We start from the raw sequence: 27,444 nt of genomic DNA, 5'->3' as shown, positions 1-27,444 counted from the left end.
GCACATCAGGGCTAATATGAAAACCAGTTGGCAATATGCAGGTGATTTGGTGAGCCAAATTTTAGAGGACTATTGACAGCAAGTGTTGATAATGGCTCCATCTGCTGGTGCACACAAAGTGACACTTAATCTAGAATCCTTGAACAAAGCATCAACCAACCAATATTGACCTTTCCCCCCAGTGCTCCTCCCTCCCAATAAGCAATTATAACAATGATTGTCAACAAGGGAAATTATTTCTTTTTCATTTCTCCTCTTCATGAACAGTTTTGGATCAGCGAGAACAAGATAATGTGTGTAGAAGGACAGCTCATCTTGAACAGAGAGAACTCGACATGTACATATTCTAATAAATGCCATGGTGAAACACTAACTGCTTCTCTTTCTATGCTGTCTGATCTGGTACATTTCCAGCATTCTCTGTTTTATTTCAAGTTTCCAGCATCTGTAAAATTTTCCCTTTCTCCTGGGTTCTCTCCTAGGGCAGTGTTTCACTAAAGTTCCACATAACTCTGGATTTTTTCTATGTTGGCTTCCCTCTCATGCATTTCCCTCAGTAAGTAGTATTTGATCATTTTCGAACTTTGCTTGTTCCCCAAAATGCACCCTTTCCCACCCCATAACTGAGGTGGTTGCTGAACCTCATTTTATTTGTTGCAATGTAAGTTTCTAAGTCTGTAAATGTAAATGGTCAAGTTTCGAAAGATTTTGAAATTATCAGCTGAGCAGTCAAGTGAGAAAAGTGCCATTGCTGCGTGCTGAATAACAAAAACATATCGATGCACGGCCTTGAATTATCTGAAGATTCAGAATGGATGTCCCTTCAATCAGTATATGCCGAGGAATTTGGTCACTAGTCCTATGTCTCGGGATACATGCCGAATGCAATGTAACACAGTTTCAGGGGAATCCAATACAAGCTCTTTCTATCACTCACAATAAGACAAAATTTAGTTAATGATTTCACATTGAAGGATTCTCTTGGGAAGAGTGGTCATAGCAATGGCATCCCCTTTGAGAATGAGAACCTTTAGTCTAGAACTAACATCAAATCAATGACAAAAAGAAGTGGGTCTGGATAAAAAATACTTCAGAAAATAGTTTAAAAGTTGAATGTCATATCATTAAGAAAGTGATTCATAATTAAGAAATCGAGACTCTATTTGAAGAATCTGTGACCAACTAAGAAAGTTAAGGAAGGTAAATAAGATTGGGGAAATACTAATGGGAAACAGAATTGGAACAAACATTTCCAATAGTCTGCTGTGATTTCTATCCCAACCAAAGCAGCTGTCTTGCAATATCTTCATGGCTTTGGGGCACTCATCGCTGTCAATTTGCACAGTAGAAGGTTACACTTTTGAACATATTGAAGAAGTACAAATTGGAAAACTGATGGATAATAATCAAAGTACCTTGAAATAGACAGCTTTACAACATAGATAAAAAAGAATTGCTGTGAGGTGACAAAGAGCAAAACAATACGTAGATGTCTGAAAATAATGAGAAAGTAGTAGGAATGATTGACTAGAAGGAAGCCAAACACAAGTGATTATGTAAGCACATGGCATGTGCAATAAAATGCACGTGGATGTATGGATTTCAAAAGTTTTTAAGGTATTTGAAACATATTGCTGCAAAACCTAGATATCGTCTAAAGTGCACCACAAAATATATGACTGATGATCAGTAAATCTGCATCAGTACTGCCTGCTGGGAGAATCTTCCTTAAATAATGGCACAGATAGGCAATATTACTTTGATAAAATCTCATTTAAAAGTCACAATCCTCTCCCAGGACTTTACATAAAGACCACAAGTTTTAGGCAATAGCCAGTCTAAGATTTCCATAGAAATACTAATCAAAACTGCAGCTACCAATTTATTGTTATGCATATATGCAGACCTGTTTTTATTATAAATTTAAATGATTGTAGGATGTAGATGCCACTAACAATACCAAAATTTGTTGTCCATTCATAATTGTCTATGAACTCCAGAAGGATTTAAGTATCAACTACATTGATGTGGAGTCACATGTCCTCAAAGAGACGGAAGCCAACAGATTTACTTCCCTGGAGAATCTTAGTGAGCCAGATAGAATTTTATACAATTCATGATTTCATGGTGATTATTATTGCTGATGCTACCTTGTTCTAATTCTGGAATCTATGTAATTACTTGCATTTAAATTCCCAAGCTGCCATTCCAGTACTCTAACTCATTACTGTGAATCAAGAGTCCAAGCCTCTATATACAAGTCCTATAACTTCACCACTACACTACCATATACCCTTAAGCCAGCAGAAAATTATATGCCAGTCCTCTTTATCTGTGCATTTTACCTGAAATATGAAAAAAGTAAATATTTTCCCCAATGCTTTTTTTTCTTTATCAAACTATTTTAGATTAGAAGAACAATCAGGATAATAACAAGTTTTAACCAAGAATCTTATGCCAAAAATGGTGACAAAACAACAACTTGTTGCTAGTGACCAGCACAGAACAGAAATGACCAACTAAAGATGAAAAGGCTTTTGATGGTTAATGAATCAAGATGCTTACATATCAAGGTCACAATGCATTATGGTTAACAAAAAGATATTTGTAAAAGAAGCTACGGCAAAGGTTGTGCAGAATGTCTGATTATGCGTAATGGACTTATTTTTCAGCTGCTTCCATTGCTTACAGATGCTATTGTCTGCCTGGAAGGCCAGAAATCAAGGTTCAACAGGTGGATACCCTAAATGAACACACTGACATATGAATAGACATTGGCGTATTCAGGCTTAAATCTGCAAGTGCCTTCCACCATCTTTTTGTATATTTATTGATTTTTTTCATATAGGTTTTATTGTAAATTGTAGTTTTCTATGCATTGCACACTGCACTGCTCCCACAATACAACACATCTCCTGACATACATCAGTGATAATAAGCCTGTTTCTGATTCTGAAGTGTAGAGAAGAATGAGAGGGGCCTTTAGTGAAGCTTATTAAATCGCAGTTAATAAGCAGACTGGATGCATGATGTTCCTGATGATGGGAGTCTGGGTTAGGTGGGGGGTAGGGGGTCGGGGTGGGGGGGTGTGCTGGAGCACGTGCAAAGGGAGATAGCCTAAGAATACAGTCCAAACCATTTGGGACATGATGTGTGAAAATGTCTTCATTCAAAAACTGAAGAACCTGTGGAATTCTACACCACAGAAGACAGACAAGATCAAATTATTAAACTTATTCAAAGTGTTAATGACAAAAGAGACTAAGAGATATGGGAGGAAACAGGATCAGGGTCCTGCATTTGGATAATCAGCTATGATTTTGTTGAATTTGAAGTAGTGAGTGAGAGAGACAGACATGTGGCCAGGTGGGACCATTTGACAAGAACAAGTCTTGTCGAGAGTGAGTCATAATTTGAAATAATGAATGGAAGAGAAACATCATTGCAGGGTGGGAGCTATTTGAAGTGCATAAGTCTTGTCGGATTGGAGTTTTACTTGAGACAATAAAAAGAAGGGAGGTGTAAGCGGAGCAGCCATTGTTGGAGTGGGAAGCTTTGGCTCAACAGGCTTCAATGGCCACAGGCTTCAATGGCCACAGGCTTGGGCAAGCACAGGCAGAGGTTCTAAGTAAGCTTCTTGTGAGTTTTTTTTTCCTCTTCCTTTGTTTATTAGTGCATAGCTGCTGCACTGAGAATTGCTTAATAGTTAGTGGTATGTTCTTTGAGTGAGATAATTACATCGGCATGAAGGGCATTGAGTTGCAGTTCCTTAAAGACTGTGTTAAGTTTCTGGAGCTGCAACCCTGGGGTTGAGCTTTAGGTCTTTCAGGAGAATGAGCAAGTGATAGATAGGAGCTACAGGGAGGTAGTCACTCCTAGTTTGCAGAAGGAAGGAACCTGGGTGGCTGTCAGCAGAGGGAAAGGGAGCCTTGCAGGCAGCTAGTGCAGATTACCCCTCAATAATAAGGATACTGCTTTGGATACTGACCCACCGGGGGAAGTGGCAGCGACTGAGTCTCTGGCACTGAGTCTGGCTTTCTGGCTCAGAAAAGGAGTGCAGTATTGATAGGAGATTCCATAGTTAGAGAAGCAGACAGGTGATTATCTGGATGTGAAAGAGACACCCCAATGGTATTTTATTTCCCAGGTGCCGGGGTCAGGGAGGTCTCAGAATGAGTCTGCAGCATTCTAAAAGAGGAAAAGGAGCAGCCAGAAGTTGTGGTGTATATTGATACCAACAATGTGGGTAGGAACAGGGAGGACGTCCTGAAGAAAGAATATAGGGAGTTAGGTAGAAAGTTGAAAAGCATGACTTCCTGGATTGGTGCCTGTGCTACGCACCACTGAGGGTAAAAAAAGGATGTTTTGGCAGATGAATGTGTAGCTGAGGAATTGGTGCAAGGGGCAGGGTTTCAGGATCATTAGGATCTCTTCTGGTGAAGGTATGAAATATATAAAAAGGACAAATTACACTTGAATCAGAAAGGGACCAATATCTTTGCAGGCAGGTTTGCTAGAGCTTTTGGGGAGGGTTTAAAATAATTTGGCAGGGAGATGGCAACCAGAGTGATAAGGCAAAGGATGGGTCAATTGGTTTACAAGTCGATGCAGTGTGTAGTGAGACTGTGATTATGGACAGGCAGATGACAGGGCAAAATTGCTGTCAGTGGGATGAGTTGAATTGTACAATTGGGGTAAAATCAAAAATGGTGATGAATACAGGAAGGAAGATGTTATATTTGAAATCACGCAGTATAAGGAATAAGGTAGGTGATCGTGTAGTACAACTTGAGATTGGCAGGTATGACAATACGGGCACTACTGAGTCATGGCTGAAAGAAGATCATAGTTGGGAACTTATCATCCAAGGATATATATTGTATCGAAACAATAGGCATGCAGGCAAGGTGGTGGGGAGGCACTACTGGTAAAAAATTAAATAAAATCCTTAGAAAGAGGTAACATAGGATCAGAAGATGGAGAATTCCTGTGGGTAAAGAGACCCTGTGGGGAGTTATATACAGGCCTCCGAACAGTAGCCAGGACGTGGGATACAAATTACAATGGGAGATAACAAAGGAATGCAAAAAAGGCAATGTTACAATCATCATGGGGGATTTCAATATGCAGATAGATTGGGGAAATCGGGTTGGTGCTATATCCCAAGAGAAGGAATTTGTGGAATGCTTACAGATGAATTTTTAGAGTAGATTGTGATTAAAGCCACTAGGGAATCAGCTATTCTGGATTAGTATTGTGTAATGAACCAGATTTGATTAGGGAGCTTAAGGTAAAGGAATCCTTAGGAGACGGTGATCATAACTTGATAGAATTCTTCCTGCAGTTTGAGAGGTAACAATAAAGTCAGGTATATCAGTATTACAGTGCAGAAAAGAGAATTGCAGAGGCATGAGAGAGGAGCTGGCCAAAGTTGATTGGAAGGGGACACTATCAGGGATAACAGCAGAACAGCAATGGCTGGAGTTTCTGAGGCAATCAGAAGTCCAGGATAAATAAATCCCAGAGGAGTTGTTTTCTAAAGGGAGGATGAGGCAACCATGGCTGACAAGGGAAGTCAAAGAGAGCATAAAGGAAAAGAGGGGACATAAATATAGCAGAGGTTTGTGGGAAGTTCGAGTATTTGGAAGCTTTTAAAAACCAACAGAAAGCAACTAAAAAGCCTTAAGGAGAGAAAATATTTAAAATGAAAGTAAACCAGCCAATAATATCAAAGAAAATACAAAAAAAATTCAGATTTATAAAGAGTAAAAGAGAGTTGAGAGTAGCTGTCAGACCACTGGAGAGGTAGTAATGTGCGACAAAGAAATGACAGACAAACTTAAGTATTTTGCATTAGTTTTCACGGTGGAGGACACTAGCAGTATACCAGAAATTCTAGAGTGTCAGGGGGGCAAGAGTGAGTGTAGCTGTGATTACTAAGGAGAAGGTGCTTCAGAAGCTGAAAGGTTTGAAGGTAGGTGAGTCATCCGAACCAGAAGGACTACGCTCCAGGGTTCTGAAAGAGGTGCGAAGTTGAAGAGATTGTGAAGGTACTAGTAATTTCAAGAATCACTAGATTGTGGAATGGTTCCAGAGGACTGGAAAAATACAAATGTCCCTCCACTTTTTAAGAAAGGAGGATGGCAGAAGAAAGGAAATTACAGATTAGTTAGCCTGTCTTCAGTGGTTGGGATGATGCTGGAGTCCATTATTACGGACAAGATTTCAGGGTACTTGGAGGCACATAATGAAATGTCCCTGAGTCGGCATGGTTTCCTTACAGGGAAATCTTGTCCGACAAATCTGTTGAAATTCTTTGAGAAAATAACAGGCAGGATAAACAAAGGAAAGTCAGTGGATGTTGTTTACTTGGATTTTCAGAAGGCCTTTGACAAAGTGCCGCACATGAGGCTGCTTAACCAGGTAAGAGCCCATGGTATTACAGGAAAGATACTAGCATGGAGATTCAGATCTGATACTGGCAGGAGGTAAAGAGTGGGAAAAAAAGGCCTTTGCTGGATGACTGTCAGTGACTAGTAGCATTCCACAGGGACCATGGTGGGAGTGCTTCTTTTCATGTTATATATCAATGATTTGGATGATGGAATTGATGGCTTTGTGGCCAAGTTTGCCAACATTGCAAAGATAGGTGGAGGGACAGGTAGTGTTGATGAAACAGTGAGTCTACAGAAGGACTTAGACAGATTGAGAGAATAATCAAAGAAGTGGCAGATGGAATATAATGTGGGGAAGTGTATGGTCATGCAGTCCTTGTGCAGGATTCCCTAAAGGTTAACTTGCAGGTTGAGTCAGTGGTAGGAAGGCAAATGCAATGTTAGCATTCATGTTGAGTGAACTAGAATATAAGAGCAAGTTTGTAATGCTGATGCTTTATGAGGCATAGGTCAGACTGCACCTGGAGTATTATGAGCAGTTTTGGGCCCCTTATCTCAGAAAAGGTTTGCTGGCATTGGAGAGAGTCCAGAGGAGGCTCAGGAGAATTATTCCAAGAATGAAAGGGTTGACATACAAGGAGCATTTGATGGCTCTGGGCCTGTACTAACTGGAGTTTAGAAGAATGAGGCAGAATCTCATTGAACCCTATTGAATATTGAAAGGCCTAGATAGAGTGGATGTGGACAGCATGTTTCCTACAGTGGATGAGTCCAGAACCAGACAGCACAGCCTTAGAATACTTGCATGTATCTTTATAACAGAGAAAAGGAGGGTAGTGAAGCTGTGGAATTCATTACCACAGATGGCTGTGGAGACAAGTCATTGAGTATATTTAGAGCACAGACTGATAAGATCTTGATTAGTCAGAGTGTCAAATTTTACTGGAAGAAGGCAGGAAATGGTATTGAGAGGGATAATACATCAGTCATGATGGAATGGCGGAACAGACTGATGTGTCAAATGGTCTAATTCTTATGTCTTATGGTCTTCTGAATGGAAGGAGCCAGCCAGAAAGGCAGAATGTCCTCACTTTATTTTTATGTTCACGCTGAGCAGTATAGTGTAGAAGCATTGATTAAGAGGGCAGGGTATGGAAATATTTAGTTTCATTTTGAAATAATTAAAATAATTTGATTTGCTAAATAAGTTGCTACTACATTTTTTGTTCCTTAGAAACAAGTTGTAGCAATCTATCATGTATTGTTAAAACTTGGACAACAATAGATAAAACAAGGAAGAAGATTTTGTCCATTTTTGTGTCAGAAAATGCAACACCTTTCTGTGGCCATATTAAATGACAAGAATGTCTTGTTTTTACTCATTTCACCAACAAACCACTGTAGATTAATGCCAATATGGTACTGTGGATATGTTTATGAACCAGTATAGGTGGCCAGGACTATAGATCCAGAGACATAAATTCAAAATCTTCTACTGCTACCGAATTAAATAAATTTGTCCTAAAATGCTAATCACTTGCTACTATTATAATCTACTCTGAAAATGAAGCATGCAGGTCAGTCTCTATTGTGTATCAATAGCAAAATACAATGAATAAAATTTTAGCAATCACCAGGTCTCTAGAGATCTTACCGAGCTATCTAGCGACCCATTTCCATCAGTGTCATATAGACGAAACATGACTAAAAGGGAAAATAAAAAGAAATCATTCATCTTTGAAAAGCATCCCTAACATATCAATAAAGCCTTATCAAAAGTGGAGTCTATCCCATGCAAAACATTCCCATTTACAAATAATTTCTCATTTACTTAGATACTTTCTTTTTCAGCTGTACTAACAGGAATGAATCTCAATAGATTCAATAATAGATTCAGAATCTCAATGGACTCAGTAGATGCATATTAAGCTAATCTTACAGTAATTTCCACATAAGCTACTTCAGGTCTGATATTAAATTACTTCATTTATCAAAACAAACTAGGATTTAAAATGTAGAAGTAGGCTACCTTGGTTTTAATAGGGCATTACTGATCAGTTAGCGCATTACTATTTCCTTCAGAAAAAAATAAAATCAAATTAACGGATACCTTTACAATTGTGAGGGAAATTATCAAAATAGATACAAAGAACATGGATCTACAGGTGGGGAAATCCAAAACTTAGGCCTCTTTTAAGTCCAAACAGGACTTAATGACAAGAAACTGTGGAACCAGTAACAAAAAAGTTGTAGTGAATAGCAAAAATGCATTTAAAGCCAGGAGAGAAAATACCCTAGCCTAGATGGAGAGGATAAAAGCATTCAAACGCGAGAAATTAATAAATAAAGGTTAAAGGATACATACATGCAGCATTAATAACAGCATAAACCATAAATATATTTGTATGGTGCAATTCTGTGAATAAAACTATCAGGATAAAAACTGTTTTAATGTGTAATTTTACCTTATGGGGATAGGATGAGGGGCAGGGAGAGGGGAGACTGCTTATTAGCCCCTTACATTGGGGACAGGTGTAGGCCAGCTTAAAACAAAGTTTAATTTTCCTGTTAAATTCACAAAAATACCAATATCAGCTAGCAAACAACAAAAGACAAAAGCACAACTTGTCAAGAGGCAATTGTATTGATAATCAGTAGACCAACAGCTGGAAAATGATGTTTTGCTGATGGAATTTTCGGGTTCCACGATAAATGTAACTAATGCATATTCTTCCACCACGGTACCGTACTTTACTTCTTAATTTTGCAGTAGTTCTCAATATGATACTAATAGTGTATCACATTCGCATATGCTGTGCTCTATATTTTTCATTAAATCTGAAGGCTGGTCTGTATTTTGAATATCATAAAAACAGGAAGCAGCAGTATGTTTATTGAATGCAGATGTAGAGCACTCACCAAATAGCTCTGGTTAGTGGAATGCCCTGTTGGTATTAGAAAGCAATGAAGTTCCTAATGTTCCCAACAATTCAATTACACTCGCACAACTAAATGCACAAAATGATGGCGTCCCCATACCAAAAAAAACTCTTTTATTCTTGAGATAAAGATATAACTGGGGAAATCAAGTCGATTCTTCAGGTTTATTTTCAGGAATATCATGCTTATTGATGTTGTGGATTCAAGCTAACTTGTTACCAATAGACAAAATAAGACACTTTGAAACCACAATCTAGATATCAGTTAGGTCACAATATGAATTATGTTAAGGGATTAAGAGAGTATTATGAAGGTTTTGACACAGCCTAGTGTGAACAAATACAAATATAGTATTATAATTATAAGGTCTACAGCCTTAATGTATGGAAAAGATCTAATCTTAGTTAAATGTATCCTATTAAAAAGTATTCATAGACATAATTATTATGAATTGCTTTCCAGCAACACACATCAAAGTTGCTGGTGAACGCAGCAGGCCAGGCAGCATCTCTAGGAAGAGGTACAGTCGACGTTTCAGGCCAAGACCCTTCGTCAAGACTAACTAAGTAAATGAATTGTTTTCCGTTTGCTTCTCTAAATGCAAAAAGATCTACAAATAATCACTTGATTTGTATTTCAGAAATAAACTATTGAAAATTTAAAATCCAGAAACATATTTTTTCAGACACACGACTCCCAGTTAATGTGAGAATACTGCGACATTAGCAGCAGACCTCCAGTAGGGGGTGCTCTGTCTCTCTGCATTCTCTGCAGTTCTCTCTGGGACAATGGCAAGCATGTACAAGAAAAAGGTAGATTCCTTTCGATAAAATTGCATTAAAATGTTGCCAACAAATATAACAGAATTTCACAATAACTCATTCAGTTTTAAATTCACCAACAAAACCTCATCTAAATTATAATCAGATATAATTGGAGCCTTTTCCAAAATATTCAAGATTTACTTTTGGGAAAGGTTAATTTGAAAACTTATTTGAAAGTTTTAGGACAGCTGGTCACAACAGCATGATGCAATAACTAGCTGCTTGAAGTTCACGGTTCCATATAGCAGTAGGATTTGCAGTCCAGAGACATCTATCTACCTGATGCAAGATATCAGTGGCTGTGGGACTGTCCCATAAAACAGTACAAGACAGGAATAGGTCTTTCAGTCCACAACATATGCCAAATTAAACTAATTCTCTGCTGCCTGGTCCATATCCCTACATTCCCCGCATATTCATGTGTCTAACAGCCTCTTAAATGCCACTATCACTTATAGTTGAAATGATTCTCTCTCTCCCACCGGCAGCCTGTTCCTGGCGCCCACTGCTCTCTGTGTAAAAACTATTGCCACAGCCAACTCCCATAAGGACAAAGAACTGTCCCTGTAAGCCTGTTCCACCATTCATAAAGATCATAGCTGATCCTCCACCTTACACTATTTTTCTGTTCTACCTCATAATATCTGAATCCTTTAAAGTCCAGAATCTGTTTTGAATGAATACCACAGCTGACCCACCATATATAGAGACTTCTATCGGTTCACTACCTTCTCCTCATCTCAGTCCTGAATAGCCAATTCATTACTCAAACTGTACCCCTGGTTCTGAACTCACAGCTAGAGTAAAAATTGTCCCTGTAGTTAGCCTGTTGTGCTCGATCAATTTTCTAAGTTAAAAAGAGATCTTTTATTCTTCCGAATAGCTTCATAATCATTCATGGACTCTTTGAAGCATAAAACAATGGGTCAGGTCATACTGATAGCAAGCCAACAGTTCAAACAGTATGTCATTAGCAAGCACATAGTTGCACGTACAGACGTGTTGCATCTGGTTTGCCCCTGGATTCACCATTCATTTCAAGGCCATTCCTCAGTGTCCTCAACCCCCGCATCCTGAGTAAGGAAACATTATCTAAACATTGAGAAATTGCAAAGCTTTGAAATGCAGAGGGATATGGGTGTCCCATTGCAAGATTTGCAAAAGTCTTTTGTGCAAGTACAGCAATGTTGTTCAGGAAAGCTGATAGAACATTATTCATTGCTAGAGAACTGAATATGAAAATAGTGAAGTTATGCTTCAGTTACTGTATTTCTTGGGACTGCATCTGGGGCACTATATACATTATGAATCTCTTTTTTAAGTTGGTATGTCAAGATATTGTAAGTACTTTAAGTTCATAAAAGGTTTACTAGATTAATACATGGAACATGCCTGTTCCCCCAGGGAGGAAAGGCTGGACAAAGTAACTTTGTAAACACTGGAGTTCGGAGAATGAGAGGGATATTATTTGAAACATGCAAGGTCCTAAGGGACTTTAGGGATCTTAATGGAGTGGATGTGGAGAGAGTGTTTCCTCTTGTGGGAGAATCTAGAATTAGTGATAACTATTTAATAATAAAGGGGTCACCCATTGAAGACGGAGAAGAGGTGATAGCTCTTTCTCTCTTGAAATTTCACAAGTCTTTGGACTTCCCTTCCTGAAAAGGTATTGAAAGCCAAGACTCTGAATCTTTTAACACAGAGATAGATAATTTTTTGATAAACAAGTGGGTGAAAAGTTACTGGGGTAAACTGGAAAAGAGTTGAGATTACAATCGGATCAGTTATGACTTTATTAAGTGACAGAACAGGTTTGAGGAACTAAGTAGCCTACTCCTGCTCTTAATTCATACATTTGTGTAGTGTAGAATACTGTTTCCCTTCTTTGATCCAGAGCTTCCAATTAGTTTGAATATCCAGTAAGAATTCCCTTGAAATTGTAGAATAGCATTACTGAGGCCAACATTTAGCTACTCAATTCTCTCTGTGAAGTTCTTTAGAACGTTCACAGTACCATCACAAATTTTATGTGATGGGTTTAACATTCTGATATTCTAATGCTCACAAGCTTTAATCACACAAACATTTAATCTGGAATCCCTAAGTACCTTTGAGAGTGAAAAATGGAGGGATCACAATTCTAACATAGGTAGCCATTTGATGAAAACTTCCATGACATGGCACTCCTTCATTTTTCTTTTACTTTCCAACAACACTTTTTAAACAATAATCTTCTAGGTCTTTTTTAACCATCACTTACCAAATGCAATTGTCTGACATATCTACAGTCCTGATTTATACAAGTAGTTGTTTCCTCATTCTGAGTAACAATTTCTCCAATGAGAAGTGAGGTACCCATGCTTGTTGTTTGCAATGAAGTTCAAAGGATTTTGTGATGGATTAGGTGGCCATACTGGCCCCTCCCATCAATAACTTATTTTGAAACCTAACTTTGCAATTGGCTGGAGGTACACTCCATTTGCACTGTTAAGTGTTTTTTCTTGCCTTTGGTATCAAGTACTCTAAAGTTAGCTCACTATCTTTATTCGTATATTATATCACCACAACTTTGCATCTTTTATATTGAATGATAAAAAATAGAATGATAGCTTAAATAGAAGTAAAATAATTCATCTCATTTTGAGAGGTAAATTAATGTTTAGCTCTGCTTAGCTCATTACACTATGTTTCATGAAACGTTTTTCCTTTCCAATCAACTTGATCTGTCCACTCTTTTCATGGCCCCACAGCAGACATACACAACTAGCAAAACAGCCATTCTTCGTTACTTATGAGTCAATTTTAAAATGTGTATTTGCAACAGGACAACTTGGACACAGTACATATCAGGACATCTCTGGTTTTTGCATGTCAGCTTCTCTCCATTAAAACCAACAGGTCAAGTTAACCAGTTTTATCTTTATGTGGAATGTTTTGAATTGCAGCCAAAGTATGTACAGCTGTGGATTTCCTAAACTGTCATTCTAGTTGCCCTTCTGACTGTCATTAGCCAAATCAAAGGCGGTGACGAATCAGCATATAGGAAAGAGATCAAAAATCTGTCTGAGTGGTGTCACAACAAGAACCTTTCACTCAATGTCAGCAAGATAAAGGAGCTAATTATTGACTACAGGAGGAGGAAACCGCAGGTCAATGAGCCAGTCATCATCAGGGGATCAGAGGTGGAGGGGGTCAGCAACTTTAAATTCCTCAGTGTTAACGTTTCAGAGGATCTGTCCTGGGTCCAGCATGTAACTGCCATTGCAAAGAAAGCACCACAGGACCTCTACTTTCTCAGAAGTTCGCACAAATTTGGCATGTCATCTAAGACATTGACGAACTTCTATAGATGTGCGGTGAAGTGTATATTAACTCTCTGCATCATGGCCTGGTGTGGAAATACCAATGCCTTTGAATAGTAAACCCTACAAAAAGTATTGGATACAACATGGGTAAAGCCCTCCCCACCATCGAACATATTTACATGGAGCACTGTCACAGGAAAGCAGCATCAATCATCAAGGATCCCCACCGTCTAACTCATGCTGTCTTCTTGCTGCTGCTATAAGGAAGGAGGTACAGGAGGCTCAGGACTCACGCCACCTGGTTCAGGAATGGTTATTGCCCCTCAGCCATCAGGTCTTGAACCAGAGAGGAAAACTTCACTGACCCAATCACTGAACTAATCCCACAATTTATGGACTCATTTTCAAGGACACATCGTTTCACTTTCTTGATATTTATTGCTTATTGATTTATTATTACAATTATATTTTTTATTTTTCTCAGCTCAAGCTGGTAAACCCTGAGGTATGGGCATAGCCGAGCACACTCATTTCTCAATTTCTAGGAATTTTCAGGTTATTCTAGTGGTGTTTAGTATTGCCAATTTCTGGAGAATTACATAAATATTGCTGTTAGGCCTAATTAATTAATGCTATTGAATAGTGACTTTAAGATGATACCAGCTGTAGATAAAACTATTGGGACAACGTATACCCTGTTCGTGTTCCATAGTCTTTCAATTTCCTCTTTTAATTCAGCATATTTCTGCTGTTTTCACTTACTGATTTCTGTATGTTATGTGTTTTGGAACGGTTATATCTATTAAGTAAGTTGTTCTTATTTATCCTGTAATATTATATCCAGATGGTTATTATGGATTGTCCTATGTGTAATAACAGATCGGTCATAATAAATTTTGTCAAATTCTAAAACTGGATCCGGCTTGTATTTATAGTAGGTTTGGTGTCTTTTATGAGTTTGCATTTTAAAGCAAGATTTTGGTGAATAACGTCTGCCACTTGATTTTCCCTGTGTTAAGTAATCAGATTGAGTTAAATTGCTGCAGGATCCTATAGTTTGTTGGATTGTTTCAGGCTTCTCTTGGAATTTTCTAATTTTCTACATTTATCATCTTGAATTTGTTGGTCTTTTATTATGTATTTTTGATCATTTTTGGTGTTAACCACCTGGTCCTATATTGCCTCAAGGAATCCTTCTGTTTCTGAGAAGAGGTCTCCAGCTCTGAGCCAGGCATTTGATGCTTCCTTGTTGACATCTAGTCTGCTCAGATCATGGGGATGGTTTCCATGGAGGGTCATGCATCCTGGAGGTTAACCTTTGCTTCTGTAGTGATAATTTCTTCATTCTTCTGGAGTGTGTCTTCATTTAAGTTGAGTGGTGTGTACTTCTTATCAGAATTGCATCTGCTCACATGGAGTGCTGAATCCTGTTTTCATTGATGAAATTATAGTTTTAGAAATTAAACTGACTCCTGTGTATTTTTTTATGTCTGTTATTCCTCTTCCTCCTTCTGTCCGAAGCAATGTTAATCTAAGTGTGTTCGAGTGTACATAGGATTTTCTAAAATTGTCATTTCGTTTTTCATTTATCTTTGTAAATTTTTCAGATCTGTTTCAGCCCAAGACATTATACCAAAAGAATACACTAATACGGGTACAGCCAAAGTGTTTATTGCCTTCATTACAATTTTACTATTGAGCTCTGCTTGGCAGATTTTCACCACACTATGATATGGTTTCTTTGCAAGTTGATATCCCAGATATTTACCTGTTTCATATTTACCCATCGTTTGTATTGTATCCTGCTGCTCTGTTTATATTCTACTAGTTCTATTGCACCTTTTTTGTGTTTTATGTTCTACACTTAGCTAATCCAAAATTCACGTTTATATCTGTAGAAAATAGTTATACTAATTGAGTTAAATGCTTTAGCTTTACTGATGGAGTGTATAATTTTAAATTGTCTACGTGTAGAAGATGTGTCAAGGCACAATTATTTGGCTGTCTCTGATTTGATACACTATTTTCATCTGATTCAGTAAATTAGACAGCGGTTTTAAAGCTAGACACAACCAAAGTGGGCTTAGAGAGTCACACTGAAAAATGCCTTGGCTTATTTTGATAATGGTGGTTGTTCTTTTTTTGATTGTTAATAGATAGGGTGATTATGGTACACCAATGCTTCATCAGATGTTTAAGGAATTTCACAAGTATTGGGTATAGTTTATATATATTAAGAACTTCTATTAACCATGAGTGTGGAATAGAATCAAATGCTTTTTAGTGGTCAATATAAAATGAAAGATGTCTGCTTTTCTGCCTGGCTTGATTTAGAATTACAGAATCTAGTATCATTTGTACCTTACATCCTTTCATACATTTATGGCATCTTTTCTGCACTTCTGTAAGTACATTGTGGTTATCTAAGTGAGCGGTGATTAGTTGTGTGACACATCATGTTACAATTTTATATGTAGTTTGTAAACAAGTAATAGGACAGTATTTTGATGGATCTTTTGTGATTTCTCCTTTAGGTAAGAGATATGTTTTACCTTCTGTCAGAAGTTTGGCACCCTTTCAGGATTTATAAGAAAATTGTTGATATGTTTTAATAGATATGAATGATGGCAAGTAATTTTTTATACCAATAATTATGAATATCATCACTGCCTGCACTTTTCCAGTTGCCGGTATTTTTTTATAACAGCTTTTTGTATATCCATTGTAAATTAAGATGTTTGCATATCTTCAATTGTGTGAGAGTGTCCTTTCGCCTCTAATCTAGCTTGCTTCTGGATGGTGCGTCACCCTGTTTGACCAGATAGTAGACCAAAAGTTCATTATCTGTGTGTGTGTTGGTAATTCTGTGCTAAGGTTGGTCATATTTTGGTGCATTGAATTTAGGTTCAATGTCCTGTATAAACCTTTTTCATTGTTCCTGAGCTGATCATTCTGTTTTCTTTGTCTGGCACATTTCATGGACCTATTTAGCCTGGTTTTGTATGCAGCAAGCTTTTGTTTTAGTGTATCTATAAATTCTACCGTGCTTTTGTTGGGTTTATCATATCTTATATGCATCTTATGTTCCCTTAGCTTTTCTTTTCACTTTCTTGCTTGGGCTAGCCATCTTATACTCCATTAGGCAGGTTACTTCTTTTGTTTCTTAATCTCTTCTGCCATTTAGGTGTTCTCATTTAATTACTCAATTTTGACTTTCTGTTACTGGGTTTCTCTGTTTATGAGCCATTGCACTGCACTGCTGTTACTGTTGTTACTATTGTTATTAATTTTTTTTTCTATATTTCCACAGTTTGTTGTCTTTTGTGCATTGGTTGTTTGCCCGTCCGTCCTGTCGGGTGCAGTCCTTCATTGACTTGACTATGTTTCTTGTATTTACTGTGAACTCCCACAAGACAATAATGTACTTTGATAATAAATTTACTTTTGAATTTACCGGTGAATTGAGCAGGATGACTGAGAATAAACATTTGCATTTTTCAACGCTGGCTTAGCAAGGCAGGTGGGAAAATTGCAGGCAATTTTACTTGTTTGATTAGCTTCCATTCTTAGTATGTAATTTAATCTAATTAAATAATTTTCCTCTTTAAACTAGTGTGATAAAGTCAGACATTCGCAATGCAAAATCTGTGACAGCCTTTATATATAGTACTTCCTTAGGTCCTGACCTCATCAGACACTGTTCCTCCTAAGCTGAGCAGAAACCGAAATGCTCCTGTGCATATAGCCTGTGTTACCACAGAGCTAGAATTTTCTTCTATATAGTTAATATAATTTTGAAATTATGTTAATATAGTTTTGAAATTATGCTAATATAATGTGTGAAATACCCTATAATTGTGTTGATGAATATAATCCATAAATTATCTGAATAATAAAGTACCACAACCTTTACTTTGAAGCATTTTAGAGCTCAACAGATTTACATTGTCAGTGTTTCAAGTTACAACACTGTTACAAATTGTAACAAACATAGAAGGTAGTAGCTCTTTGTTAATAATCTGCCAGTCTGCTGAACGCCGACACCATCTAATCAAAACATTTTACTTTTGCCATCGTGCCTGTCAGCTGTTTTGACTGCCTAACATTGTTTACTTGTGTTGTGAGCTGTGGTTTTTGTTTGTTTAATGTGCAAACTACAAAAAAACACATTTCAAGTGTCGCACAGTTTTCAGGCCGTGTAAAAATTTCTTGCTCAGATCAATGTTTGGTCCATCTAGCTATATAAACAAATAGTGGGAACATTGTCAGTAGTCAAAATAATTCCATGAACACCTTGCCAATCAGTTCACAGCTAGCTTTGCTGAGAAAGTTCACAGAGATGACCTGCCCCCAGGAGTGACTGCATATGGCAAGCTTCTCTATGAAAGTTATGGGACATGAAAAGTTAATAGGTTGAAAACAATTAACTACTGTATATACCAAAATTCCCAACAAACACTACACAGTCAAATCTCCATGTAGTCTCAAGCATTCATAAAGTTATTTTTTATATATTTGAATGAGAAAATTTGGAACTATATTTGCTTGAAGTTATCCTAAATTTGAAATTCTTCAAGTAACCATTTTCCTTAAATTCTGGCTCACATTTCCAAATTTTTCTGGACCACCGTCCCCTTGGCTCCCAGACCACATCCCTAGCTCCCCCCTGCCTTTCCCAACATCACATAAAAACTATTAACAACTTTGATTTATGGTACACAGTGAAAGAAAATAGGAACTGCAAATGCAAAGCAGTGACAAGTAATTGGAAAAATTAATTAAATCTATTTAAAAATACAGATAAAAATATTTCTTTAAATACAGTATATACTATTTTCATCAACAATTTTAGAGAATACATTAGTCCAACTGTTTACTACTTCATTGCTTTTTCACTTTTCAATGTAATGGATGGGCTTGGTGCAGTGATATCAGCTTCTCGACATCTGGCTGAATGAAATTCAGGAGTCTCTGATCCCTATTGTCAGGAATTTATAGACTGCTTCTTTGCTGATAAAGAATTGGGTGACTGAACTGAAAATGCGCTCCACTAAATATACTGTTGGAAATGCAATAAAGAACATATTGACCTTTTTCCACAGTGCATGATAGTGTGCAGAGATTTATTTCTGCAACCAAAAGTTTTGATATGACTTTTTGAACTTCAGCTTCAGCTCAAAGCCATTTTGTAGTGAGATCAGTTCTTCCTTCATCCTTCCTGTTAATTCCTCATTACAAGTGTTCAGGAATGGATTCATTACCCAATCTGGAATTTGAATCAGGAGAAGATCCTGAAATCTCTTTTACATGTCTTTATGCAACTCACCCAAGAGGGTACAAGATACTTGAAGATCATCACCTGATATTCTTTCTTTCTCTTCTAACTCAGAGAGACTTAGAAATTGGAAAAGGTCATGACTGCCAATGTTGCACTTAAATAAGATTAACTTGGTCAGGAATGTGGAGACAACTGATTAGATTTTGACGATTTTCACTTCATGTCCTTGCAACTGTCATGCCTAATATTCTTGAGTTGATAGCTGAATGAAGCACTCAAGTCTTCAAAAAGAATCCGTGAATTACACAGTGAATGGTAAATATGTTAGATACAGATTCTCTCAAGAAACTAATAACTCAACAGTGGCACCTTGTCATTGATGGTGCCCCATCTGTTGCACAAGCAAGAATGTTGGTCAGTGGAACTGTCCTTGTCTTTGAAAAATTGCTAAAAAAAAACCCAAAATATTGACTTCCCCTTTGAATCTGTTTCTAGTCCCCTTGCAAATAATAGCTCTTGAACCACACTTCCGTCTTTTATGAAGTGAACACATCCAGGAAGCAAAGATTTGTTGCCTGGCAAAATTGACTCATCAAACTGTAGAGTAAATTCTGTTGTTCTAAGTATGTTGTACAATATGTCTTCCACATCCTCAGACAGTTCACCTATTCGTCTTTGAACAAAGCTGTGGTTGAGCAGAATTGACTTCTATTAATTGGTCTGTTAACTTATGCAAAACCAAACTCAGAACCTCCCTTACTGCTGGCAGAATTAGCTCTTCTCCAATTGTATGGGGATTTCCAGATATAGCAATGAGAAATGAAATATTGTATAGAACATACAAACCATCAATGTTTGTTGTGAAGTCCTGGGAAACGTGTTTTGAAATGTTTTCTGTTTCTGAAAGTTTTCACGAAGTGACTGAAAAATAAATCAGTTCTTGTTTACTTTATCAGAGTGTAGTTTCTTCAAATGTTCAAGGAGCATTCAAAAGAGAAGATTTTGAACTTTACTCCATTGAACGCCATAACCTAATTCACAGGAACTGAGTCATTGTGTGATTATGGGAACCATAATAGCTGACAGTGTACTACAGTAGTGAATGGCAATAATGTGTGGGCCAGGCCTGGAAATAACATGAGTTCTTCAGTCCAGATTTCTCATGATATGCCAGATACAGAAGTGTCACGTTTGCTTTTCAACAACTATAATGTTCTTCAAGCAAAGTCTAAGGGAATATTGGGTTAGCAAGAGATGGGGTGATTATGTGATCATTGTAATCAATTATCACTGATGATCAAATACTTACTATAAGTAATTCATTTTTTAAATTAAACCCAGAGTCTCTCAGCTGCCCTTCATACCACTGAACGCCCCTCTCCTCCCACCCACCACCCCCTTTATCTTTAGCACCTTTGTAGAAACTCAAACTGCCCAAACTGCCCCAGGGGTGTAATATCACCTATCTAGGGAACCACTAGCTTAGATTATCAAATATGAATGGCAGTCACACACAAGTCAGAGTACATAGATTCTAGTAAGTATTCTACTTATTAAAAATAAATTATCGGTAGCCTCAAGCATTGTCAACTTTTCAGAGATAACAACTGATGCCGAGGAGCAGTCATTGACTTGGGAAATCACAGGCCCTCTATTACAACTTACAGATTTACAGAGTTGCAAATTTAAGTTATTTGAAGTCATCGGCTCATATGATACATTGTAATGAATGCATTTTTTTTACCTTTAGGCATTCACTGGGTTGAAGTTGTGAGTAATTGAGGGTCTCAGATCATGAGGATTTCATGTTTAAAGCATGATGCAATCTTTTTGTAGCTGAGGTGATTAGGATGTTACAATGGGCCTTAAATTCAAAGTTCACAGTAAATGTATTACCGAAGTGCATATGTCAGCACATACAACCCTGAGATTCATTTTTTTACAAATATACTCAATAAGTCCACAACAGAATAATAGCTATAATAGAATCAATAAAAGACTGCACCAACTTGGGCACTCAATCAGTGTTCAAAAGACAATAAACTGTGCAAATGCAAAAATAAAGACATAATTAAAAAATAAATAAGCGATAAATATCAAGAACATGAGATAAAGAGTCCCTGATAGTGAATCCATAGGTTGTGGGAACATCTCAATGATGTGGCAAGAGAAGTTGAGAGAAGTTAACCCTTTTGGTTCCGGAGCCTGATGGTCCATTTTCAGTGTCAAATTATTCTTGTAAATTTGCATAAAAATAGAATAGAGGCAAGATTACAAAGGTCTGAAGGGGCAAAAAGCCCAACGATTCTTCAAATCCACAAACTGCCAACAGCACATGGACAAATTACAAGAGGGAAACCGATATAGCTGTGGACCAACTTACATTCGTGAGGAAAGTAACTCTTTAGAAGAGCTTGAGATGGAAGGAAACTCAAGTAAAAAGACTTCTGTAAAATCCTTCACATATTTCAGGCAATGCCTGAATAGATCCCTCTTTTGAAGCCCCGCATGTAAAAAGCAGTGTTTGAATCAATATCATTTCAAGCCTATTATAAGTGATTAAGTCACAAAACAACTGAGTTTAAGTTAAAAATTGTACGTAGTGTGGCAATAGACTTGCCGCCTTTTCTTTGCCACCTCAACTCCAGTGGACTTGAAATGGCAATCCCATTCACACCTCTGTTGATGTAATGAAAGAAACTCTAAAACTTTCAACTGTTCTTCTGCAGATATATTAGTAGCTTACATACATTCTAACTTGTCCTCAGGCCGACCTCCTTCCAGTAATGACAAGTAGCAAACTATGTCCTTCAGCTGAACCACGTCTGGTCCATGAATGCTGGCAATGGAAGATGATACAGAAGGAGATGACATTTCTTGAATATTCTGCAGCTCATTCTTTGTTTCAGAGCCTAGGAAGGAAAATGAAACATATTTTCAAACAGGAGTTATATTTTTTAACTTCACAAATTCACAAGGGACAAGAAATGTGAATATTTTTAAGACCATAAGGGTTGCCAGTTCATAACAACTTTCAAAAAAATGTGCATTTCAAATGTTGTTTGGAAAAGATCAACAAATCTGATCCTGTAAGGCTAAGATTATAAAAGTGAACCACCGATAGAACAGTATTTGTTTTATTCATTTATTTTCCTGTCCTTCTACTGTTATTTCCATTTCATTTATCCTGCGTTCCTCGACTTCTTTCAATTTTGAGGCAAACTGGTATTTGATGAGACGTCTGTTGATGCACTTTTTTTTTACATTTTCACTAATAGCAAATACTTACCCATTATTGTAGTACTTTTTTTTCTCAACAACTCCAGGTCAATTTCCACAAAATAAAATCTTAGATACTGGTCCAAGTATTATTAAATTCATTGTAAAATATAGTTGGAACATCATTTAATATGATGTTTAGAATTTTAGGAGACATTCCAAGATTTTTACTGTGGCATTGTTTCAACTAACATTTGTCATAGCTTTAACTGAATTCATGGATACTGTACTGAATGTATATACTATGATAAATTATTTTTAAATAATGAGCAAAAACATTTTGTTTTGTGAAATGTAACATAAAACAATTGCGAAGATCAGAGCATTCATGCATAAAGTGGTCAGGTCACTATTCGATAGAGTACAGTACTGAGCAGCCCACTATAGTAAGAGGAGTAAAACGCTAAAATTAAAGCTTTGAGCATATGATACAGATTGCCCAAGGAAATTCAGCAATGGAAATCTAGCAAGTTGAGGAAAGAGATGACCGGATACCATTAAGCTTATTTCAAATGAAACTTCAGGCTGCCAGAAGGCTTCACAACAAATTTTCTTTCACATTATTAGCTGCTGTTTTTATGCTGAAGTTAAACTAGCATTTCTCACAAGCTTTAAGATTGTGTCCAATAGTGATCCTGCCTTTTATGAAAATAAGGATGAAGCTTTTCTCCTTTTCTAGTCTGCAGAGGTCTGGTTCAGCTCAGTCAATGTGGCCTCTTAGCGAGGAATGTTCTTGTTTTCTCACAATCTGTTTACAATGGACTGGTATCTCTGAGGAACCATGAGCACCTATAAGATCCACAAGATGGGATTCTCCCATGCCATCTTTCTGAAGATCAGCTGGGAAGGAGGCCCAGAGCAACACAGCTTCTTGGTTGTAAATTATATCAAGAGGTGCATAATTCCTGCCTGAAGAAAACAGACAGCTAAGCCACACACCAATGCTAAATGAGCAATGAAAGATATGACAATTCTAGAATTTTCACAAAACTGAATTGAAAATAGATACAATGACCATAAAAAAAGTATTCACCCCCCCACCCCCCGGAAGTTTGCATGCTTTATTGTTTTACAACATTGAATCACAGTGGATTTAATTTGGTCTTTTTGACACTGATCAATAGAAAATGACTCTTCTGTGTCAAAGTCAAAACAAAACTCTACAAAGTGATCTAAATTAATTACAACTACAAAACACAAAATAATTGTTTGCATAAATATTCACTCCCTTTAATATGGCACAGCAAATCATCACTGCTTTTAGAAGTCACATAATTAGTTAACTAGAGAGCACCTGTGTGCAATCAAGGTGTTTCAATTGACTGCAGTAAAATACACCAGTATCTGGATGGTCTAACCGCTGGTGAGTCAGTATCCTGGCAAAAACTACACCATGAAGACAAAAGAACACTCCGAACAACTTCCTGAAAAGGTTATTGAAAACGACAAGTCAGGAGATGGATACAAGAAAATTTCCAGGTCACTGAATGTCCCTAAAGTCAATCATCAAGAAATGGAAGGAATGTGGCACAGCTGTAAATCTGCTGACAGCAGGCCGTCCTCAAAAACTGAGTGACCATGTAAGACGGGAACTCAAGAGGGAGGCAACCAAGAGACCTATGACAATTTTGGAGGAGTTACACGATTCAGTGTCTGAGATGGGAGAGACTGCGCATACAACAACTGTCACCCAGGTCCTTCAGCAGTTGCAGCTTTATGGGGGAGTGGTAAAGGGAAAGCCCCTGTTGAAAAAAACCTTTCATGAAATCCTGGCTAGAGTTTGCAAGAAGGCATGTGAGATACTCTGAAGTCAGTTGGAAGAAGGTGCTATGGTCTGATGGAACGAAAATTGAGCTTTTGGCCATCAGGCTAAACATTATGTTGGGCATAAGCCAAACACCACATATCATCAAAAACACACCATCCCTACCGTGAAGTATAGTGGTGGCTGCATCATGCTGTGGGAATGCTTCACTGCAGCAAACGCTGGAAGGCTTGTGAAGGTAAAATGAATGCAACAAGATGCAGGGAAATCCTGATGCAGTCTGGAAGAGAACGGTGACTTGGGAGAAGATTTGTTTTCCAGCAAGACAATGATCCCAAAAATAAAGTTGAAGCTACACAGAAAAGGCTTAAAAACAACTAAGTTAATGTCCTGGAGTGGCCAAGTCAGAGTCCAGACCTCAATCCAATAGAGAATTTGTGGCTGGACTTGAAAAGGGCTGTTCACTCACAATCCTCAGTTTTGTAAAGAAGAATGGGGAAAAATTGCAGTGTCCAGATGTGCGAAGCTAATAGAGACCTATCCACACATACTCAAGGCTATATAATTGCTGCCCAAGATGCATCTACTAAATACTGACTTGAAGGGGCTGATTAATCATGCAATCAATTATTTTGTGTTTAATTATTGCAATAAATTTGGACCAATTTGTAGAAATTTGTTTTCAATTTTGACTTGTAAGAGTCTTTTCTGTTGATTAGTGTGAAAAAGCCAATTAAAATCCACGGTAATTCAATGTTGCAAAACAATAAAACATGAAAACTTCCAAGGGCAAGTGGGTACTTGTTATAGGCACTGTATATAGGCAATGAAATGACTAAAAACGTTAACACATCAGAAACACAAAGCTAATTAAATGCACATTAGTTCAAAAATTAGTTGAATAAAATATAAGTCAATCTTGTCTCTTTCCTTCATTAAAATATGTGGCGTCTGTAAGGGAGTATTCTGGAGTTATGTGAATATAGCAGATATTCAAACAAGAACTAGTCTTCAGTTCTCAATGTGGATTGTAAATTGCAAGCAGTAAATTAAAAGTTAAAAGCATGCCTTTGCACTGTTTGTGGAGCACATGTTGACCATCAGACTAAGAGAGATGGTTTACAAGATGGTGATCTTGAGATGTCTGTATATGCATCAGCCATACATTAAGACAACTGGGTTATGTTAATTGACCTGCATTAAACCAGGCAACATGGCTAACTTATTTGCACCATTGTGACTTGAGTTCAAGCTGGCAGACCAGGCTGCTGTTCTCACATAGCATATTAAACATGGTCACAGGTATATTGTAGTTGCAGTCCATAGTTGATCTATTGTGGACTCAGAGAATCAACTCGCGCAAACACTCTTGGGCGTCTGGCTCTCTATCTTCCGAAGTTTATAGAATATGTGTCAATTAGTTTGTCCTAGGGGTATTTGAATATTCAGATGTGTCTCCCACTGTAGAAAAATAATTCAAAGGAAGCAGTGTCAACCCAAAATATTGAAGTAAATGATGTCATTGTAACTATTGAAATTGCCTTGTATCACCTACTGAAACCTTTGAACTTAAAAATACATCACATTTGGTAGCCTTGAGTTTGAGCGACTCTACCTGAGTGCCTCCAGAATAATACCTGCTTGTTGTGCTGAACAAAGACTTCTACATCACCAGCTTCAGTGACTTTGATCATCATAACAAAAGTGTCAATGTTTTGATTTAGGTGTGCCCTGATACAGAACAGACTGAAGATGCTGCAATTTGGAGTGAACTATAAACCGCTGAGTGTCAGCAGGTCAAACAGTATCTGTGGAGTCAAGAAGTGGTCAGAATCTTGGGTGATGTCCTGATGCAGGCCACAACCTGAAAAGTCAACAATCCCTTTAGATAGATAGATACTTTACTGATCCCAAAGAAAATTACAGTGTCACGGTAGCATTACAAGTGCACAGATATACAAATACTCAAATATTAGAGAAGTAAGAAAGAATATAAATTAAGTTAGCTCAAACAGTCTACCACGAGGGATTCATCACTTCCCCTGCTGTAGGTTGACTCATTATAGAGCCCAATGGCTGAGGGTAGGAATGACCTCATACAGCACTCTTTGGAGGAGAACAGTTGTATTACTGAAAGTGCTCCTCTGTTCAGTCGAGGTGGCATACAGAGGGTGAGAAACCTTGTCCTCAATTGACAGAATTTTCTATAGGGTCCTTTGTTCCACCACAGACTCCAGCGTGTCCAGTTTGACTCCTATAACAGAGCCAGCCTTTCCAATCAGTTTACTGAGTCTGTTGGCACCACCCACGTGCTCCAACACACTACCACATAGAAGATCGTACTGGTGACAACAGCCTGGTAGAATATGTGAAGGAGAGGCCTGCAAACTCTAAAGCAGTGGTCCCCAACCTCTGGGCCACAGATCGATACATCGCCTCGAAGCATGCAGGGGTGCAGCGGTAGCCAGGACGCACCCAGCACATCTTTAAGAAAAAAGCCACACACTAATTAATTAGCTTGTTTATTTTGGCTTTTTTCTTAAAGATGTGCTGGGTGCGTTCCGGCCACCGCTGCATTCTTCGTGGCAAAGTATTGGTTCATGGCCTGGAGGTTGGGGATCAGTGCTCTAAGGGACCTCAGTTTCCTCAGGAAGTAGAACCAACACTGGCCCTTCTTGTACACAGTTTCTGTGTTGGTGCTCCACTCAAGTCTGCCAAGGTGCACCCCCAGATACTTGTAAGTCCTCACCATCAATAGCAACAGGGAGCAGTACCGGCTTAGTCTTCCTGAAGTCCATCACCATCCCCTTTGTCTTACTGATGTTGAGCTGCAGATGATTCAGTTTGCACCATTTGACAAAGTCCTCCACCAGAGCCCTGTATTCATCCTCCCGTCCTCCCTTTATACACCTAACTATTGCTGAGTCATCAGGTAATTTCTGCAGATGACGTGACTCAGTGCTGTGTCTAAAGTCTGAGGTATACAGGGTAATCAGGAAGGGAGCCATCTCCTGTGAGGCCCCAGTGCTGCTTATAGTCATGTCTGACACACAGCTCTGAAGCCACACAAACTGTGGTCTGCCAGTCAGGCAATCCATTATCCAGGGTACAATGTAAGTGCCAACCTGCATTGAATAGAGCTTTTCCCCCAACAATGAGGGCTGTTTTGTATTGAAGACACATGGGAAATCAAAGAACACGATCTTCACATTGCTGCTCTGCTTATCCAAATGGGAGTAGGCTCTGTTCAGCAGATAGATGACAGCATCATCAACTCCAATGTGCTTCTGGTAGGCAAACTGCAAAGGATCGTGGGCTGATCTAACCAGGGGTCAGAGGTGAGCCAGGACCAGCCGCTCTTGGGTTTTCATGATGTGTGAGGTCGGGGGTCACTGAACGGTAATCATCCAAGACTTTTGGTTGACCCTTCTTGTGAACTGGGACCACACACAATGTTTTCCACACAGTCAGGACCCTTTCCAGGCTGAGACTCAGATTAAAAATGCACTAGAGAACTCCACACAGCTGCTCAGCACACTCTTTCACAACATTGGGGTTCACACCATCCAGTCCCAATGCTTTGCCACGTCTGAGCTTCCCCAGGGATCTTCTCATCTGCTCAGTAGTGAAGGTGAGTCCATGATGACTGGGAAGTTGG

General features: G+C 38.2%; 1 protein-coding gene across 3 annotated transcripts in view; it reads right to left on the bottom strand.

Annotated features, from left to right (window-relative positions):
• Positions 1-27,444, bottom strand: part of dgkb (diacylglycerol kinase, beta) — a 738,504-nt gene that overhangs the window by 558,350 nt on the left and 152,710 nt on the right. For 2 of the 3 annotated variants that reach the window (XM_072251979.1, XM_072251978.1), the window contains 2 exons: positions 21,493-21,618; positions 8,050-8,099 (listed from right to left, as the gene is read on the bottom strand). In XM_072251979.1, coding sequence (XP_072108080.1) covers positions 8,050-8,099; positions 21,493-21,618 — 176 coding nt within the window. Of the gene's footprint in view, positions 1-8,049; positions 8,100-21,492; positions 21,655-27,444 lie in introns of all 3 variants that reach the window. The other variant, XM_072251977.1, reaches the window with a different exon arrangement.

The sequence above is a fragment of the Mobula birostris genome, chromosome 3 (assembly GCF_030028105.1).
Source record: "Mobula birostris isolate sMobBir1 chromosome 3, sMobBir1.hap1, whole genome shotgun sequence".
Taxonomy (NCBI): Eukaryota; Metazoa; Chordata; class Chondrichthyes; order Myliobatiformes; family Myliobatidae; genus Mobula; species Mobula birostris.
This window is presented reverse-complemented; position numbering and strand designations above follow the sequence as displayed.